Raw genomic sequence first — 18,877 nt, 5'->3', positions numbered from 1 at the left:
CCATCCTTAGGGAGAAGAGGCCTCTTATTAACGGTTCTAAAGTCTCTCTCCAGCACATGCCTGACTATAACAGCCAGTTTCCTCCTACCCTCTTCCCACCCCTCACTATGATCTGCATGTCTTTCTGTCTCTTCAGCAGTGAAGTCTTCACCTGAGTAACTGCTCAGCCTGCTTCAGGTGTGTTGGAATAAACCCTGAGCTGAAAGGATCAACACAGGAATAGTTATTGCTCACCATGTTGATTAAGTCAATTCAAAGCTTTATCATTTTTTCTTGATGGCCAGACCAAGAGTGGGCTTGTGTCTCTAAAAAGTCTCCTGGTGTCCAGGCTTAGGGAAACAGAGTTTTTAAAGGAAAAAAAAATTAAAAAAAAAAACTCACAAAGACTATAATTTATGTCAAAACTGGATGAAAGTTAAAGTAACCTTGAAATGTTCATTCCCAGCAGAGCACAGTAATTATCTCAGACACAATGCCAGTTATCTTTGACTTCTATCTTTTTTGGCTATTTTAGTTTACTTTTATTACTTTGACTAATACAAGTGGACTGAGGTCAAGGTCGTGGACATCTCTAATGTGTTGCTGAGGCAGATGGTGGTGGGGAGGGGGGATCGAGGGCTGAGAAGGGTCACAAACACAAAATGGAGCCAGAATGAGATGATGTCACCGTAGTCATTTCTGAACAAACTCTGCCAGACCCTGGCCAAGGAAGTTTCTGTTCCCCTAAGCTTGCTGAAATCCCCCGCCCCCGTGTCGAAACTCCTGCCCCTCTACCTCACTGTCATTGCACAACTTGGTCACCCATTGTCACCCCATGCCTGTCAACCTTCGCTCAGTTTTCTTAAGTCTAAAGTTGTTGCCTAAATCTGAATGTGATTTCAGCTCTTAGGACGGCAATAACAGCCCATGAAGAGAAAAATGCTGGTCAAGAGAACAGAGGCTCTGACTTGGGAGGTGATCTAAAATTCTACTTGGGCTCAATCACTTGGCCTAGGAATCACCCCACACTGAAGAAGGTGGGCTGGCTGTCCTTAAGCCATGTTAAGGAGCTAAGTAGAATAATTAGTCCTTCAATAAGATACCATACTTACCCAGGGAACAGCACAGTAGCTTAACAGGCATGGCCTGCAGCTTTGGGAATCTTATGGTTTTTGTTTGTTTGTTTGTTTTAATTATTAGGAAAAGCCCAACTTCCCCTGCACTTCTGTCTTTTCTAAGCATGCTTTCTCTAACACACACGTTGGGACTTCCCCAATGTTTGGGACTCTTTGATCTTTTTTAATGCCTCCCTGCATGTAGCTCCTTCTCCAGCCCATGTGTGACCTTCATGCTAGCTTAAAAAGCATGTTTCTTTTCTCTTCCCTCTGCCATTGCCCTCCTCCAGGAGTCTGCTGAAGCTTACAGCTTACCCGGGAGCTTTTTCCTTTAAACACTAATAAAACTGTCCTTAAGCTTCCATCTGAGTCTGTTCTTAAATTCTGTTATCAGTGTGACTAAGGAACCTAGGAGAGGATCCCAATTTCCCCTGGATCACAGCCCCACTGCCCTATGGTTGTTGATTCAGTTCCTGGTTTACACAGCTCTCTTAGTTGCCAGGCAAGTCCCAAGTCCCATCCCTTGACAGAAAAGGGAGTCACTAAATTCAGTGACTTTTAGGGATTTCACCTTCCTTAGATTGTTACTGGAGTTTCCAGCCCCAGGAATAATAAGCAAACTGTGAGCAGCTTTTGTTAGGCTACTCACAGACTGAGCAGAATCAAAGGACAATGGCGGGATTCACAGACCCGCAGGATTCTCAATGTCTCTGTGAAGTCCAAGACTGAGTGAGGTTACACACTTCTACAATATTTTTATTTCTAGGCTGCTGTATTAGTCAGGGTTCTGTAGAACAGTGGCTCTCAACCTTCCTAACACAGTTCCTCAGAACAACCTTCAATACAGTTCCTCATGCTGACCTGAACCCCCCATCCATAAAATTATTTTTGTTGCCATTTCATAACTGTAATCTTGCTACTGTCATGAAATATAATGTAAATGTTTGTGGTTTCCACTGGTCTTAGGTGACCTTGTGAAATGGTTGTTTAACCCCTAAAGGGGTCACAACCCAGGGATTGAGAACCACTGCTCTAGAAGAACGGGACTTATAATAGATGGCTATCCTCTCTCTTTCTCTCATCCCTCCATCCAACTGTCATCTGTCTATCTATATTTATATAGAGAAAGGGGATTGATTAGAAGTCTTACAGACTGGATCAGTTAGTTCAACAATGGCTGCCTACCAACAGAAGGCCTAAGTTCCCTGTAGCTGTTCAGTCTCTGATGCTAGATGTCTCAGCTGGTCTTCATTATCCTTAAGAAGTAGGCTCTCTTGCCAGTGAAGGAATGGGCTTGTTAACAGGAGCAACAGTGAGATTAAGCAGAGAGCAAGCCTTCTTCTTCCATGTCCTTTATATAGGCTGTCAGCCAGTGACATGGTTGAGATTAAAGGTATGTTTTCCCACCTCAAAAGATAGGGACTAAAACTGGATCTCCCTACTTCAAATGATTTAATTCATCCCTCACAGATGTAGCCATCCACTTGGGTTTTAGTTCATTTCAGATGTAGTCACGTTGACAACCAAGAATAGCCATCAGAGGTGCCATTTTCTCTCAGTTGACTACTGTCTTGGGAACTGGATTACCAAGAGTCTAGGGTTAACGCTATATTGTAAATGAGTTGGCTGACAGATTGGAGGAAGAGGCTTGAAGTGGTGGTAGAATAAACATTGCCAATATTCATCAATTTGGTGACTAAAAACAAGAGACTTGGTAATTTTACTGAACTAGCACAGAGTCGCTCGATGCAGCTGATGTCCAACAAGCAGGCAACGCCCAAACTCTGTCCTTTTAGAGACTTGTTTCTCTGGCTAATGTGAATAGCTGCTGCATTCCGAAGCAAAGGTTGCACTGCGCACCAAAGCAGGCACAGGACGTATTTGGTTTTAATGCGGGTGGTGACTGTGCCTTTCCCCCAATTGGCTGAGGTCTGATCTCACAGTCTTTCAATTAGTTAGCCTTAAAAGAATCGCTCACAGGAAATGAAGGAGGGAGGAGGAAGAAGTCGCTGCTTTAGACCACCAAATTTCTGGAATGCAGCAAAAGGGTCTTTGTATAAACAAAGTTTCTCTCTCTCTCTCTCTCTCTCTCTCTCTCTCTCTCTCTGTGTGTGTGTGTGTGTGTGTGTGTTGGGGGCAGGGGGTGGGTTAAAGATCCTAGTAAAAGTCTTATATGGCAAAGAAGACAAAAAGCTTTGAATTCCTTATAAAGACCTGATTTATAATATTTGGTGGAAAAGAGTCATATTTGCTGTTTCTTACAATAACTGTTTCCTGCAGCCCAGCTCCCAGTACTATACATTCTCCCTTTGAGAACTTTCTGCTCAAGGTTACAGATGAAACATTTTATCTTTCCCAGAACATTCAGGAATCATACTTGCAAGACTTGGGACTAGGAGTGGAATAGAGAACTTGCCTAGTGTACATGAAAACCTGGGTTATGTCCTCAACACCACAAAAACAAAAAGGCCGTTAAGACACAAAGGAGAGTGGAAGGGATTTACGTCCAGAGGTTAGAGCACAGATCTGTGTCTGGATGCAGATGCTGGAGTTTTAGTTCTTATTGTCTTTTTCAATGAACTGTATAAAGACATAAGGATAGTTACAGGAAAAGAAACAGTTTATTGACTAAAAATAGAGGAGTTTGGAGGTGTAAAAACTGCACCTGTGGCCTTGCTTGGGACAAAAAGGACAGAGACAGGATCATGTGAGCTTTTCTGGGTCTTTTATATAATATCTTTCTCTCCCAAGTTCCTGTAATGAAGAGTTGCCCAAGCAAATCCCCTCGTTTGAATGAACCAAGGTTGGCTAAGCCCTTCCAGTCTTTCATATGTTCTCAGACTCTTCTCCTTCCTCCCATTCCCAAGCTGCCTCACAGGGAACCTAGATGTCTGACAAGAGATAAACTTCCAGGGTGCTGGCAGATGGAAGTGGCCTTCCTTTCCCTTCCAAGGAGCCCCAGGTGGGGTGCATCCTCCCCTGGCTGTGTTTTCTCTGTGTTTGTTAATTTATGGTCTCCAACTTGACTTGACTTGTCTTAGGTTCTGCCTGATAACCCAGGAAGTGGCTCTAGCTTTAGATGGCCAAAGGTAGCTCTCAAGACATGTGAAGAGGGATGGTGATGGAAGGAAGGTCAGTCATCCAGACAAGTAATTTTTACAATGTAATCATTAAAAAAAAAAAAACCAAACAAACAAATATATGCAAAAATACATAATAAATAAATTAGTTTTAAGGAAAATGCCTCCATTCTGTCACCTAACCTAAAATACCAATTAAAGATGGGTAATGGTGGAAAATGGGAAAAGGAGACTTAATTAATGTGACATATTGGGAGGAGGGACAAAGAAACGGGTTCAGTGACTCCTAAGTCTTGCAGGGGTGCTAATGACAGTTTTAGGCTTACTGGAGGAAGGTCTGGGGAAGGAAGCAAGATGCACACTTAGTTAAAGAGTCTCCTTCAAAGTAAGGTTCACTCCGCTCTAGTGTTACCAAGTGTTCAGCTCAAAGTAGTTCCAAGAAGTCTGGTTTCGAGACACAAGCTGTTCTCACGGCGGAGATAACTGCACGTGCTCCAAGGTGTGGTCATAGATGTTATAGATAACTTTTTTCATGCGCAGGGCCTCCTGGAGGTCACTGATGCTGGAGGCAAGTTTCAGTCATCGGTCAGTGTGTGTGTGTGTGTGTGTGTGTGTGTGTGTGTGTGTGTGATCAAGCCTGTTGTCACTCTGGATTCCAAGAGGGCCTCAGGCTCAAGTGCCTGTAGGAAAGGAGTAATCTTAGCAGCACACAAAGAACACAAGAACAAAGGGAAAGTGCTCAGCAGGGCCATTTATTTATTTATTTTCAGAAAAGAGTGATCCGGAACTTAAACCAGGCTAGCAAGCAAAACGGCCTCTGCTTTAATCTAATTAATTAATCAATTCACTTATTCATTTGTTTGTTTGACACAGAGTTTCTCTGTGTAGCCCTGGTTGTCCCGGAATTTAGCTGTCCTGGAACTCATTCTATAGACCAGGCTGACCTCAAACTCACGAGATCTGCCTGCCTCTGCCTCCTGAGTGCTGGGATCAATGGTGAGCTACACTGCTGCCTGGCCAGGCCTTGGCTTTTAACCTTAACTGTTCTTATTTTGAGCAGACACAGTGGGAGTTATGAAGATGATGACTGTTAGCTTAGAAGATATTGTGCAATATCATCCTAATTTAAACAAGGTTGAATCCAAATTACATACACAGGGTAATGTAGTTAAAAAATTAGTTTTATCAGCCAGCATGGTGGCACACACCCTTAACCCAAGTACTTGGAAGGTGGAAGCAAGTGATCTCTTTTAGTTCTGGGCCAGTCTGGTTTACATAGTGAGTTTTAGGACAACTAGGGCTATGTAGAGAGACCCTGCCTTAAAATAAAAAACAAACAAGCAAACAAACAAAACAAAAACAATCAAACAAACAAAACCTCCCAAAAAACAAAAACCCCCAAAATTTGAATCCCTTGTGTACATATTGTTAAACCATTAAGCCTTGTAAGTTTCTAAGCAAGGCCATAAGACAACTTTTGTGACTTATGCAGTGTATAGTTACATTATCATAATCATTATTAAATTGATATTTACAACATCTTACCGAATGTGGCTATGATACTGGATCCATTATTGAGAGATTTTAGACAGAAGGTTTCCTTTATCCTTTCCGTGTATGAGCATCCCACTAGCTGGATTATTATAAATGCCTTTGACCCAGGGTGGGGGCTTTGGAGGAAACTTTGAGACAAACCTGCTTTGGTCTGAAGTGGATGGGACAAATCCTGTCTCCAGAGCCAGATTTCCAGTGAGCTAAGACAGCATAGAACAATTTTCCAATATTATCCACAATGTATCTGTTTCTCTGTAAGACTGAATCAAGGGATCTCCATGTCCATAACCAGTTTGTGTGTGTCTGCAGATGGGGATAGACAACCTGATAAGCTTCATAAGTATTCTCCCTCTTATAAAATTGGAGGATGCTGTAACGATTCTATAAGGTAAGAGAATCTAGACTTCTTTGTTGGGACCATTAGTATTAAACTGAAACCATAAAAACAGACATCTAAGGCACTCAGGAAGCAGTGACATCGGGTTATCCCTTCCACCCCCTTACGTTGTCTATGACTTTGTATCTGGAAAGTAGAAACAAAAGCAAGGGTGTCCAGGGTGGTGGTGCAGAACAAAGACCGACCATGCGCACAGGGCAAAGGAGTTCCAAGAACATAAAGACTACCCCATCTCAGTTAGAGGAAGCAGACTTGGAGAATCAGAAGAAAGGACCCCCGCACAGCTTCTCTTCCCGGGCCCATGCGCAAGACGTACAGGTAAGGGTCTTTCTCACACAGGAAACTGGCACATCTTCTATGGCTACCCTGAACTCACCCGCTGGCAAGGCTGCCTGCATGCCTGGGATCTCAACAAGAGTGAAGAAGCAGGAGGGGCTGCTCCTCTCCTGCCCACACAGCAGCTCCTGCCCTGGTGGCTCCCACACCTCCCAGGCTGTCCTACCCTGGCTGGAACCTTGTAGGGCATGGCTGGGAAGACTCTATGGCTCTCTTACCACCAGCCAGAGGGGCCTTTCCTTTCCTTTTATTTTATTTATTTATTTATTTATTTATTTATTTATTTATTTCCATTTTTTATTAGGTATTTAGCTCATTTACATTTCCAATGCTATACCAAAAGTCCCCCATACCCCCCCACTCCCCTACCCACCCACTCCCCCTTTTTGGCTCTGGCGTTCCCCTGTATTGGGGCATATAAAGTTTGCAAATCCAATGGGCCTCTCTTTCCAGTGATGGCCTACTAGGCCATCTTTTGATACATATGCAGCTAGAGACAAGAGCTCCGGGGTACTGGTTAGTTCATATTGTTGTTCCACCTATAGGGTTGCAGTTCCCTTTAGTTCCTTGGGTGCTTTCTCTAGCTCCTCCATTGGGGGCCCTGTGATCCATTCCATAGCTGATTGTGAGCATCCACTTCTGTGTTTGCTAGGCCCTGGCATAGTCTCACAAGAGACAGCTATATCTGGGTCCCATTTACCAGTATGGGGAATTTCTGGACCACTATCAAGGTTGCTTGGGTTTATTTACTAAATTGCAAGCTTAGAAACCCAGAAGTGTTTTGTTGTTGTAGTGTATCATTAGTGGTGGCTTTTCCACACTGGGAATCAAACGTTGGGACATTCTGGGCGTGCTTTCTACTGAGCTGCACTCACAGCTCCCAGAAAGGTATTCTCGTGAGGATTTCCAGGTCTTGATTTAAAAAACATCAAGCTGGGTTAAAAAAAAAAAAAGCTTATATTGCTTATATGATCCCTCTTCCCCCAGTTTGGGAAGAGCTGGTTAGTTTCATTCTGTAACAGGTTACCTTTGGTTAAAGGTTTGGTTAGCATGGCTTTTTGTTTCTTGACAAAAAAAAAAAAAAGTCAAGAAAAGCTTGCTTTAAAATGATTAATATTTTTACTTCCCAGGGCTCTGGCTTGTTATTTTCTTTTTAAAAGATCTGTTTATTTTTCTTTTATGTCTATGAATACTTGCTGGCATGCATGTATGTGTGACTGGTGCCCATGGAGGTCAGAAGTGGGTACTGGATCTCCTGGAACTAAAGGTTCAGGTGATTGTGAGTCACTGTGTGGGTGCTGGGGATTGAACCCCGGTCCTCTGGGAGAGCAGCCAGTGCTCTTAACTGCTCTCCAGCCCCCAGCTTGTTGTTTTCAAAGACTGAGTGTTCTGTCTTATGAGGTCACCCATTGCTATGTTTAAATGACCATTTAAAAATTTTCTATGAGGAATAATGTGGTAAGAACTATATATACATATGCATTTATGAAATTGTGAAAAAATAAACAAGAAATGTCCTCTTCTCCAAACTAAGTTCTCTATGATAAATTTAGCTTTGTTTCTCAATCTCATTTTTGGGGGAGCTCCAAAGACTCAGTAGCTATTTGTATATTCAACTGTACTTATAATAAAAAGCCTATCTAGCATACTGTGCCAAGACTGTACAGTTGAATCATCATATAAGGCACAGCTTTTTTTTAAAATAACTGAACTTAATTGTTGAATCTTTAAATTGCTCACATAGAAAAATCCCACTAAAGCTGCTTTTACCTCCACAGTTGGAATAAATGACTGTTCATTTGGTTGAGTAGCATGAGGCTGGCATTGTAATACATGCCAGCATAAGAGCTGTATTGTATGAAAAACACTTTTTATTTACTCAGCATGTCTGTTATTAAATTATCCATAGGGTTAATGCTATGAAATAGTCCATTTAAAGACACCTTACACATGGAACACCCATTACACAGCACCATAACCATGATAGGCACTAGGCAAGTGTCTTAGTTAGGGTTTTACTGTTGTGCACAGACACCATGACCAAGACAAGTCTTATAATGACAACATTTAACTGGGGCTGGCTTACAGGTTCAGAGGTTCAGTCCATTATCATCAAGGCAGGAACACGGCAGCATCCAGGCAGGCATGGCTCAGGCAGAGCTGAGAGTTCTACATCTTCATCTGAAGGCTGCTAGCAGAATACTGATGTTCAGGCAGCTAAGATGAGGGTCTTAAGCCCACACCTACAGTGACACACCTATTCCAACAAGGTCACACCTTCCAATAGTGCCACTCCCTGGGGGAGCACATACAAATCACCACAGCAAGGGTAAGGCACTTGCCACACATGTCTCAACAATACATTCAACTGGAAAAGTAGGACAATGATAACCAGAATAGGAAAGCCCCTTCTTGAAATGAAATTGACATTTGAAAATACTATCAAGAAAAAAAAAGTACAGTGACATGAGAGGAAATCCTGGGAAACACATTCACGTGGAATCACCATCCAACCTCCTGACAATAGTATCTTATGATGAAGATTTGACTCTCACCAAAGATCACCTTTTTGTTGCTTCCGTCTCTTAAACAATTATGTGTACGTATGTGTATGTATGTGTACACTGAGAGGCCAGTAGAAGGTTCTGGATCCCCTGGTAGCTAGAATTATAGAAACTGGTGACAGGAACTGAACTTGGGGTCCCCTAGAAGACCCTGCTGGAAAGATGACCCTGACACTGCTAGGTCATCTTTCCAGCCCATTTTTTCACCTTTTTAATGAGCACACAAAATAAGAGGTTCAGGAGGGCAGGGGGCATGATAGGGCTTGGGGGGTGGGGGAGGGAGGGAGAGAGAGAGAGAGAGAGAGAGAGAGAGAGAGAGAGAGAGAGAGAGAGAGAGAGAGAGAGAGAGAGAGAGAGAGAGAGAGAGGAGAGAGAAGAAATTGGTAGGGGAACATCTTTGGGACTAGCTAGAGACCTGGGATGGGGGAGGTTCCAGGGAGTCTATGGAGATTATGACCCTAGCTAAGACTCTACCAGCAGGGGATATGGAGACTGAAGTGGCCATCTCCTGTAGCCAGGGGGAACTTCCAGTGGAGGGAGGGGGACATCAACACACCCACAAAACCTTGGGCCCAAAATTTGTCCTGCCTACAAGATACACAGGGATAAAGATGGAGGAGAGATTGAGGAAAAGGGCAACCAATAGGTGGTCCAACTTGAGACCCATCCCATGGGAGAGAGCCAACACCTGTCACTCTTAGTGATACTCTGCTATGTTTGCAGACAAGAACTGAGCATAACTGTCTCCCTGCTTCATCCAGCAGGGGACAGAAACAGATGTAGAGATCTACAGCAAAAATCAGGTGGAGCTTGGGGAGTCATGTGGAAGAGTGGTGGGGGGAGAAAGGATTGAGGGAGCTGGAGGGTCAAGAACATAAGAAGACCTACAAAGTCAACTAGCCTGGGTCCATGGGGGTTCACAGAGACTGAACCACCAGCAAAGAACATACAAGAGCTAGACCTAGGCCCCCTACACATTTGTACCAGATGTTCAGCATAGTCTTCATGTGCATCCCTAAACATTGGAGTGAGAACTATCTCTGATTTTGTTGCCTGCCATTGGATCCCCTTCCCCTAGCTGGACTGCCTGGTTGGGCCTCAGTGGGAGAGGATGTACTTAGTTCTGCTTCAACTTGATATCCTAGGGTAGGGTGGTACCCAAGGGGGCTTCCCCTTCTCCTTAGAGAATCGGAAGGGGTAGGGGGAAGGTACTTATGAAGGTGGTATTTGGAGGAGAGGAGGGAGGGAGGCTGCTGTGACCAGGATGTAAAGTGAATAAAAAAGTAAATTAAGGAAAAAAAGAAAATAAAGCAACAAAACAACCAAAATAACAGGTGCCATTATGACATTTTTACATGTGTAATGTATCCTTTGCTTATATTCACCCATGATCCTTTCTTGTTCCCTTCTCCCTTCCTTTTGTCCCATTTTTTTCCCTAGTAACTTCCCTTCAACTTCCTTCACTTGTGTATACATAAACACACGAGTGAAAACATGAGATACTTTTCAGAGTCTAGCTTATTTAGCTTAACATGAGCAACAGTTTCATATATCTTCCTGCAATTGGCTTAATTTAAAAGAATGTTGGTTTTCAGCGAATTCCCAGAGGATTTAACTTAACCTCTGTGATAGCTAAGACTAATTAACTTGATAGGATCTAGGCTCACCTAGGAACCAAGCAGTTGGGCATGCCTGGGAGGGATTACCTTGGTTAGGTTAGCCTCTGTCCATGCCTGTGAGCATTGTATGTACTGACTAAGCCACTTCCCAACCTTCTCGTTTTTTCATCTTAAAAGGTCCTGATGTTTGTTAAAGAGACTCCTCCATTATTGCTGCCAAACTGAAGCAGTTTTCCCAAAAATCTGACAACTTAATGTTCAGGAAAGACAAAAGTTGCACAAAGGAAGCCTCTCTAGGCCAAGGAACCTTCATTTCCTACCTATAAATTAGGGATTCTGTAGCTGTATCCTTAGAAGGTGGGAGGAGAACCAAATAAAATGGAAACTTCGAGAAGCATTTTGTGAGCCACATGTAAAGCAGCTAAGGAACCACAGACACTCAGCACTTTGATCTCTACGATGGACATTTTATTTCCACAAACTTCACAGATTCTTAAACTCACAAACTTTCATTTACTTAAAAAACAAAAAACAAAAACAAAAGACAAACATCACATTCCAATCTTTCAGGCGTGAATAAACCAGTACCCCGCTAGCTGCACTTTACATACCATAAAAGCAAACTGACACTCAGAGTTTCAAGCGTACCTGGAGGACACATAAACTTGTTTTGAAACTACACAGTCTCTTGTCAACAGATGCCTCTATTTATCTATTGCCATTATTGAGAGATACAACTTCATAATTATTAAATTATACGAATCATTTTTTCTACTCTTGATTTGGATATTGAAAAAAAAAAAGAGGAATGGTGTTAAGTAGCTTAAAATGTCATATTTACTGCATAAGGTACATTATGACAAGGAATGCCCGGAGTTCCTTTTGGGGCTTTTGAAATTTAAACTAATTAGCTTTGTGTGTTTGTATGAGTACAGGTATGCAGACACCATGGTGCACATGTGGAGGCTGGAGGACAATTTTTAAGAGTTAAGTTTTCTCCATCCACTGTGGGTTCTAGGGCCAAACTCGGGTCTTTAAGCTTGTAAGATAACCACTTTCATCTGCTGAGCTGTTTGGCCTGCCCAGGAATGACTCCAGAAAAAATTTAATGTTTTATCATAGTTTTAAACATTTAGTTTGAAAAGCAAGTTAATGATAGTTGCCTTATCTTAGCATGGAATTTAAAAGTCCTAGATGAGAACTGTAAGCTTATTTGCCACTAGATATAGCTAACACGTCTAAGACATGGAACACGTGATTGCTTTTTACATTGGCTTTTCACTTAAGTGTACAGAAAAAGTGCTTATGAATGTACCCGATCTACTTAAATCCTAAAAACAAAGATAAAGGCACATAAGTGGGTAGCAACTTATGTGTGTATGTGTGTTTGTGTGTAGTGAAGGCATGAGAATGTTTGGGAGCACCCATGTGTGCTTATTCTGAAGCTAGAAGTAGAATGTCAGGTGACTTCCTTGATGCCTTTCTTACTGCCTTGAGATAGCCTCCCCGATCCAGAAGTCACTGCTTTCAGGTAGGCTGGCCGGCCACTGGGATCTGCATGTCTCAGTTCCTCCTGCTAGGCTACTCATACCCTCAGCTATGCATACCCTATTAGATGGATGCTGGGGATTCAGTCACAGGTCCTCATGCTTGCAGAACAAGTGCTCTGACCTACTGAGCCACAACTTATATATTTCATGAGCATCTTCAATTCATATTTAAAGAAGTGCTATTTTGAGATGTGACAAATTTGTTAGAAATTTCTATGACTTGGGGAGGCTAGTTAACAACAAAATGCTGTGCAGCTCTGTATAACCATGCAGTCCCCTCTGCTCTGAGGACTTGGCTGCTTACTCTGCCCTCTATGTTGTAGGCCAGAAAGACTGAGAGAGAAGGATTTGGTCAAACCAGTCTCCCACAGAAGTTTCTAATCTTGTTATAAGATTTAATATGTTTGTAAGTTAAATTTTAAAATAATTATAAAGCCATTTACTCTTAGCACAAGTGAATGGAATGTAATTAAGGATCACAGTTGTAAAAGTCTTTAATTTTAAGGACTAGTATTTTTCAACTATATATAAGGAAATTCAATAGCTAGCAGCATTGAAATACAGAAATGGCCCCATTTCTCTTTCTTTTTATAAAATATAATAAATTGCCCATTTTTAAATGGGCAGACTATCTAGGCTTTCTGTAACCACACCATAGTTCTTTGAGTAGAATCAAAGAAACGTAAGAAAAGTGAAAGATTTAGTATTTTGCACATTTGTAAAATGTTGCTACAAAGCATAGAGACTATGAATGTATTAATAAAATTAAAATGTCTCTTACATGAGAAACATATTAAACTGATTTAATAATTACTTCACAGAAGCATATTTTGCTATTTTCTAAACAAGGAATGGTTTAGGTGATAAGTAAATCAGTCAAAGTATTATAAGCTTCAAAAAAAAAAAAAAATCCTCAGAATACAAACCTCAGAAAGTTCAGAATTTAAGAGTAGCAAAACTAGTTGGTGATAATCAACAAGACATACACATTTAAAAAAAGTACCATAGGTCGCTATGTGCTCATCTATTTAAATAAATGTGTTCTTCTATTGAACCAAGTTTGTGGTTAATAATGTACCGTATAGTGTTATATAGGCACAAACCAGACTACAGTAACTGGAAAGCAAACGCTGCTTCCTTCTTCAGTTCAGTGATTAAAAGTAAAACTGCTTTTTAAAAAAAATAGGAACGGCTACTTACAATACAAGTAAGACGTTATCAGTGATTCCCATCTCCGTTCACATAATCCTCATTTGTAGTTTCACATTTCAACTCTGACCTTGCCCTTCTTTAGCACCTTAAGCAAGTGTGCATAGCAGAAAATCAGGGCAGCTTCTAGTTTCATTCACTTACAAACATTAGCAGGTTCAGTTTGCATCACCATGTGTTTTGCATTTTCTCATGGCCCTTACTCTGCATGGTATCTCGTAATGATTAAAAAGCAAAGGGACTCTTAGTCATCAATAATTCCAGTTCTCACAAGTTCCAGGTTACCTGGGTGGGGTTGGGGAAGAGGCACAAATTAGTGCATTATGAATCACTTCAGAGACATTTTCTTGCCTCAGAATGCTATCCTGAAAGGATTATTACAGATCCACCCCAAGCCCGAAAGTTAAAATGCATAATTTATTTGGTCTTTTCTGCTTCCACTTCTTATCCATACCCAGTATTATTCTACCTTGAAGACAAATAAGCCTTAGCATTTCTAGCGCGAATTATTTTACCCAAATACATTGGACTTCGGTCTCAGTTTAAAGGAAGATGAGTAGCCTCTAAGAGACCTTTCCTCCTCTTCCTCCTCCTCCTCCTCCCCTTCCTCCAGTGTCGGTTTAGCATCCCTGAAGGAGGGAGTGGTGTGAATGATCTGGGTTCGGAATCGGATTTTGTTGAGTCGTGGTTTCATCCGTCCACTTGAGCTGCCCGAGGCTTTGCGACCTGAATCTTTTGCTTTGCTTCCTCCAGTCCATCCCTCGGGGACGTGGTGGTGAAGTTCAGCTCCGTCTTCCACGACCGGGTTGAGTTTGTGAGTGATGTGTGATGGGAGCACCTTTGAAAGTCTCCAGCGCCCACCCCCGCGGGCGGCGGGGCTGTCTCCATCATCTTCATCCAGGGCTCCCACCAGGTTCTTTATCTCCTCTGCGATGCTCTCGCTCAGATACTGAGAGGCCTTTCTCCCGCTGTAGTCCCTGATGTCTACATCTGCGTCGTAGGCCCCCACTAGTAACTTCACCACCTCTACATGCCCATGCATCGCTGCCAAATGTAGGGCAGTGTAGCCTCCGCTCGACTTGGCATTGATGTTCACTGGCAGCTGGTGTTTGGTGGCAAAGTTGACCAACATGGCCAGGAGCTCCTGCCTGCCGTGCTTGGCGGCCCAGTGGAGACAAGTGAAGCCGGTTATGAAGTCTCGCTTCGAGAGCAGGCCGGGCTCACAAGTGAGCAGCCCTTCTAGGCTGTCCCACTTGCCCTCGGAAGCTGAGAGCATCCAGGCGTGATCCAGGGGATCCAGGGTAACTGAGGCCCCGACGCTGCTCTCCTCTTCTGCGGACGAAGAAGCTAAGGATGCGCTATCGGAGTCGCCCCCTCCTCTGCTGCGACCTCCAGCGCTACCGTCCCCTGGTCCCACGCTCCTCTTTAGTTGCGGGGAGCTGCCCATCACCAGGTCCCGAAAGTTCTGACGGGCCGACCTGGGTGTGTTTGGGCCATTAGGGGAACTGCCCCCTTCAGCCTCCCCCTGAGGAGGGAGTTTAAGGTTCTCGCTGGACCCGGGACCCGACGCCCAGGACACGGCCTCGACCTCCTGTGGTGGCGAGTCCTTACCTTGGGCCCCACCTTGAGCAGGGGCTGGAGGCTCTTGGTCGCTCACTTCGCCACCCAGTCCGAGAGACAACTGTGGATTTGCCTCCTGGTGCTGGCTGCCCTCGCAAGGCTCCGCTGCAAGGTCCGGGACTTGAGGCTCCTCAGTCACCTCGATACGCGGGGGCTCCCGGGGGAGCTTGGCCTCAAGCGGGGGGGACTCCCCCGTACAGAACCTTTTTTTGAGATGCACATACTTGGTACCATCCGCGGGATCGGTGCGCACGGTGGCCACGGCGTTGACCAGTTCCTTGAAGCGCTCGCGGGCGCGGGTGCGCTGTTCGCGCTGGCCACCCAGGACGTCCCTGAAGTGTTGCACCAATTCCGAGTGTCCCGCCCGGCCCCCACGCTCGGCGAGGAAGCGCAGGATCGCCTCCGAGCTCAGCTCCAGTGACCCCTCCATTCACCGCGGCTCAGCTTCTCAGCCCCAGGAGCGCTCAGCCCGACACCATGGCCGGACGCCTGGAGGACCCGGAGAGCGGCTTGGGTCTCAGTGGCTGTCAGCACGCGCGATCCCAGCTTTGAAGAGTCTCGAGTCCCGCGAGCGCTGACACCGCCTCACTGGGGCCGCGTCCCAGTGGACACGCCCCGCCACACCCACTTCCGCTCCGGACTCAATCTCGGCGACAGTTCCCCGGCCCGAGGCCCCGCCCACTTCCGGGCTCCGCGCGGGCTCGCAGCCACTGTTTCCGCCAGTGGCGGGAGGCAAGGGACCCAGAGCTTGGCTTCCGAGGCTCACGTTTCCAGTCACCCTCCCCGCACACTTGGCTTTTCGTCAAAACGCCGGGCGGGGCACACCCGGGACGGAGCGCGGGAAACCCTGGCAGTCCCTGGCGCGTTCCCGCAGCCCTCCGCCTCGGCCCCGCCCCAGCCTCTCAGCAGAGGCCGCCCCGCCCATTAACGGCTGCTGGGCGCCGGGCACGCCCCGTGTCCCGCCAGTTACGCCCAGCGGGTTTCTTTCTGTAGCGGCCCGGGACCTGTGTTTGCGTCCAGCCTGAGACCACCGTTTCCCTACGTCCCACCAGGGCTATGGCCTCATGCGACGAGGTACAGCAGCTGGTGAGCCCCGCGCCCTTGGGTTCCCCGAGTCCCCGCCCCGCCCGGCCGCCTCTAGGCCAGCGAGATTGTGACAGTGCGGCTCCGGGACTCCGCGTGGCGTGGAGAGGGAGCTCCCTGTTGCCCCAGGGCGAGGGCTGTGGAGCTCTGGCGAGCGACTGCATGTTGGGGGAAAGTTACATTTTCGAGGCTTCCTGGTCCTGGCCAAAGCGGGGTGGTGTAAATGAAATCCAGGATGATGATCGATGCCTATCACTTTGTAACGGTTTTTTTTTTTTTTTCCTTTTCCCCCATTTAAATCAGGCCTTGGAATCCGCCTGATTTTGTGCAGTTGTGTACATGTACATGGCTACTGACCGGAAAGTCGGCTTCCTTAGACTTTCCAAAGCTCGCGGGTTTACTGTAATGCTTGGCGGTTTTGTTTGGCTTTCCCGTCACCTTGTAATAAAAAAAAACAAAAACAAAACAAAACACTTGACCGGTCCAATGTTTTGTGCGGTTCAAATAACTTGAATAACTTATCTTAGTTGATATAGGATATAAGCCATAGTTATCCGAGAGATCATACTGTTTTCATAATACCAATCTCTTGTAATCTTGCTTTTGTTCCCATCATTTTAAGATTGTATGTGGAATCTTCCAGATGTCGCAGGGGGTAGAATAGATTCTATTTCTACTTCCCTAACAGCTGCACGCAGTAAATTATTTTTCTCTATTTCCCTTATCCAATATTAATGAAATTAATCCTCTTAACTAACTCTATTGAATCCTTTGGCATTGGTAGTATTTTTGTCAGATTCTTAATCTCAAGCAACATAACTCCAATAAACATTTCCCAAATAACTTTCTACTTACCTGAAACAAGTGACTCTTATTATTATCTTCCTATGTTGCATTTTAGTTGTAGAACTTAATTTCAATAGACTAAAATAAAAATAACGAGAAATAGATAAATGCTATAATTTCTGTGTGAAGTTGGTCCATGATCATTGACATGAAAAAAAAAAATCATAGTACCTAAGCTATTCAAACCTTAATGGCTGTCCAGTAAAACTATTCCCATAAAAAAGTATTATCACCCCTTTAGTGACTTATCAGTACCTTCTAATTCTTTAGCATGATGAAACTTTGATTTCTTGTTAGATATATCCACACTAATACAACTTATAGGTCTCTTCCCCCGAAATATACATTAGACATTAACTGCATTTGCATCTGTCACCCATATTTGCCATGATGTCTACCGTGGGTGAATTTTTCGATGTTTACATGTGAATGGAGTTTCACCATATTTGGAATCTGTTTATTGCTTCATGTAGGAAGAGGTTTATGTTGTGGCTCATATACTTTTATAGAAAGCTGAAAACAATGGAATTACTATTTGTAGTTATTTGCAATGGCATTTATAGGTGAATTTCTGTCATGAGGGTCCGTGTTCTTCTTAGCAACAGTCATAGTTTTATCAGCTATTCTGTGCATCTGAGACATCTCAGTTGATAAAGCTGTGTTACTGTTAAGCTGTTTGTTTCCCCCCATCAGGTAGTCGCTGAGAATTTCTATGTGCCGCTATGTCCTTGTTTGCTTCTATTTAAATGCCATTCTACATGTAATTGTATTCATTACCTTCAAAGATAAGTGAAGATACAGAGACTATAACTTCACCTGGAAAAGTCCTAGTCTTAGGTGTTCTGGAATAGTGCCAGTTCTCTTTCTAGGCACCATAATTTTTTAAGATTATATGTTGGGGATTCTGTTTTGAGAAATGTGGTTACCATATTGTCACAGTAACCATGAATTCACCGTAACTAGGAATTCTAGGATTTCCAGTTTTCCTTACACAGACTCTTAAGACCTTTTAAATTAAGGGATAAAGAAATAATTGGGGCGATGTTTTTGTTTTAGTTTTAGGTTTTTTTTTTTTTTCCGAGACAGGGTTTCTCTGTGTAGTCCTGGCTGTCCTGGAACTCACTCTGTAGACCAGAGGGAAATGTTTTTAAACATAAAGCAAAGTTGAGATAAAAATGTAATGTGAAGTCAAGCAGCATGTTTGACATGTAGCCTTAGAGAGCAGTGATGTAGGGGACAGTGAACTCCGGCTTTGGCACTTCACTGTCACTTCTGTTAGCATGGAAGATGATTGAGAACTCTTGTATAAGAGAAGACAGGGGCTTTTGCTATGCAAAAGCATGGTGGAAGGAGGACGGTAAAGCCTGTCAGTCCAGCCATAGGACATTTAAGGCAATTGAAAGCTTCTTCATTTTAAAGAATCCTAATCCTCGTGGTACCCAGGCCTGAGACAGATGACTGGGGGGAAACGAATGTCAGTTTAGTAGAGATGATGCAGTAATCATCCAGTCAGTTGTGGATATGTTTGAGGAGTGTTTATTGACAGAGGTGTAAGTTGTATAGGATGCTTGGGTTATTTTCATGTGTGTCAGGTGTGAGTAATATAATTGAAATAAGAACATAATATGCAGTATGAAATATGTGCTTTAAATGACCCTGTGCTCTTCGGTGCCAGTTGGCTCTTGAACTTCTGGGAGCAGAGAGGATGTAAAAGCTAGCAGAGGCTGAGGGGAAAGAGAGAGAGTAGTAAGGGAGATAGCGTGTTAGTAGAGACAGAGTAGTAGGATTGCGGAGCAGGCAGAAGTAGGATCAGAGAAAACAGGCGATGACAGTGGAGCTAGGAGAAGCTGAGCTGAGCCAGAGAAGATAGGAGACAGATAAAGGAAGACCCAGGAAGAACCCACAAAACCAAAAATCAACATTTA

General features: G+C 44.0%; 2 protein-coding genes across 4 annotated transcripts in view; one reads left to right on the top strand and one right to left on the bottom strand.

Moving 5' to 3' along the window:
• Positions 1-11,090: 11,090 nt before the first annotated feature.
• On the bottom strand, positions 11,091-15,665 carry Sowahc (sosondowah ankyrin repeat domain family member C). The gene has a single exon (XM_021175294.3). The coding sequence runs from the start codon at positions 15,451-15,453 to the stop codon at positions 13,915-13,917; it is 1,539 nt and encodes a 512-aa protein (XP_021030953.1). The 5' UTR covers positions 15,454-15,665; the 3' UTR covers positions 11,091-13,914.
• Positions 15,666-15,834: 169 nt separating this feature from the next.
• Positions 15,835-18,877, top strand: part of Septin10 (septin 10) — an 82,665-nt gene continuing 79,622 nt past the window's right edge. For 2 of the 3 annotated variants that reach the window (XM_021174285.3, XM_021174287.3), the window contains exon 1: positions 15,835-16,109. In XM_021174285.3, coding sequence (XP_021029944.1) covers positions 16,080-16,109 — 30 coding nt within the window. In that variant the 5' untranslated portion in view covers positions 15,835-16,079. The remainder of the gene's footprint in view (positions 16,110-18,877) is intronic. The other variant, XM_021174286.3, reaches the window with a different exon arrangement.

This window comes from Mus caroli, unplaced genomic scaffold (assembly GCF_978045245.1).
Source record: "Mus caroli unplaced genomic scaffold, Mus_caroli_1 scaffold_9, whole genome shotgun sequence".
NCBI lineage: Eukaryota > Metazoa > Chordata > Mammalia > Rodentia > Muridae > Mus > Mus caroli.
The sequence above is the reverse complement of the archived record's forward strand: the minus strand, read 5'-3'. Positions and strand labels throughout refer to the sequence as shown.

Excerpts from the sequence above, each read along its gene's own strand:
- Sowahc (XM_021175294.3), bottom strand. The coding sequence starts at position 15,453 with ATGGAGGGGTCACTGGAGCTGAGCTCGGAGGCGATCCTGCGCTTCCTC.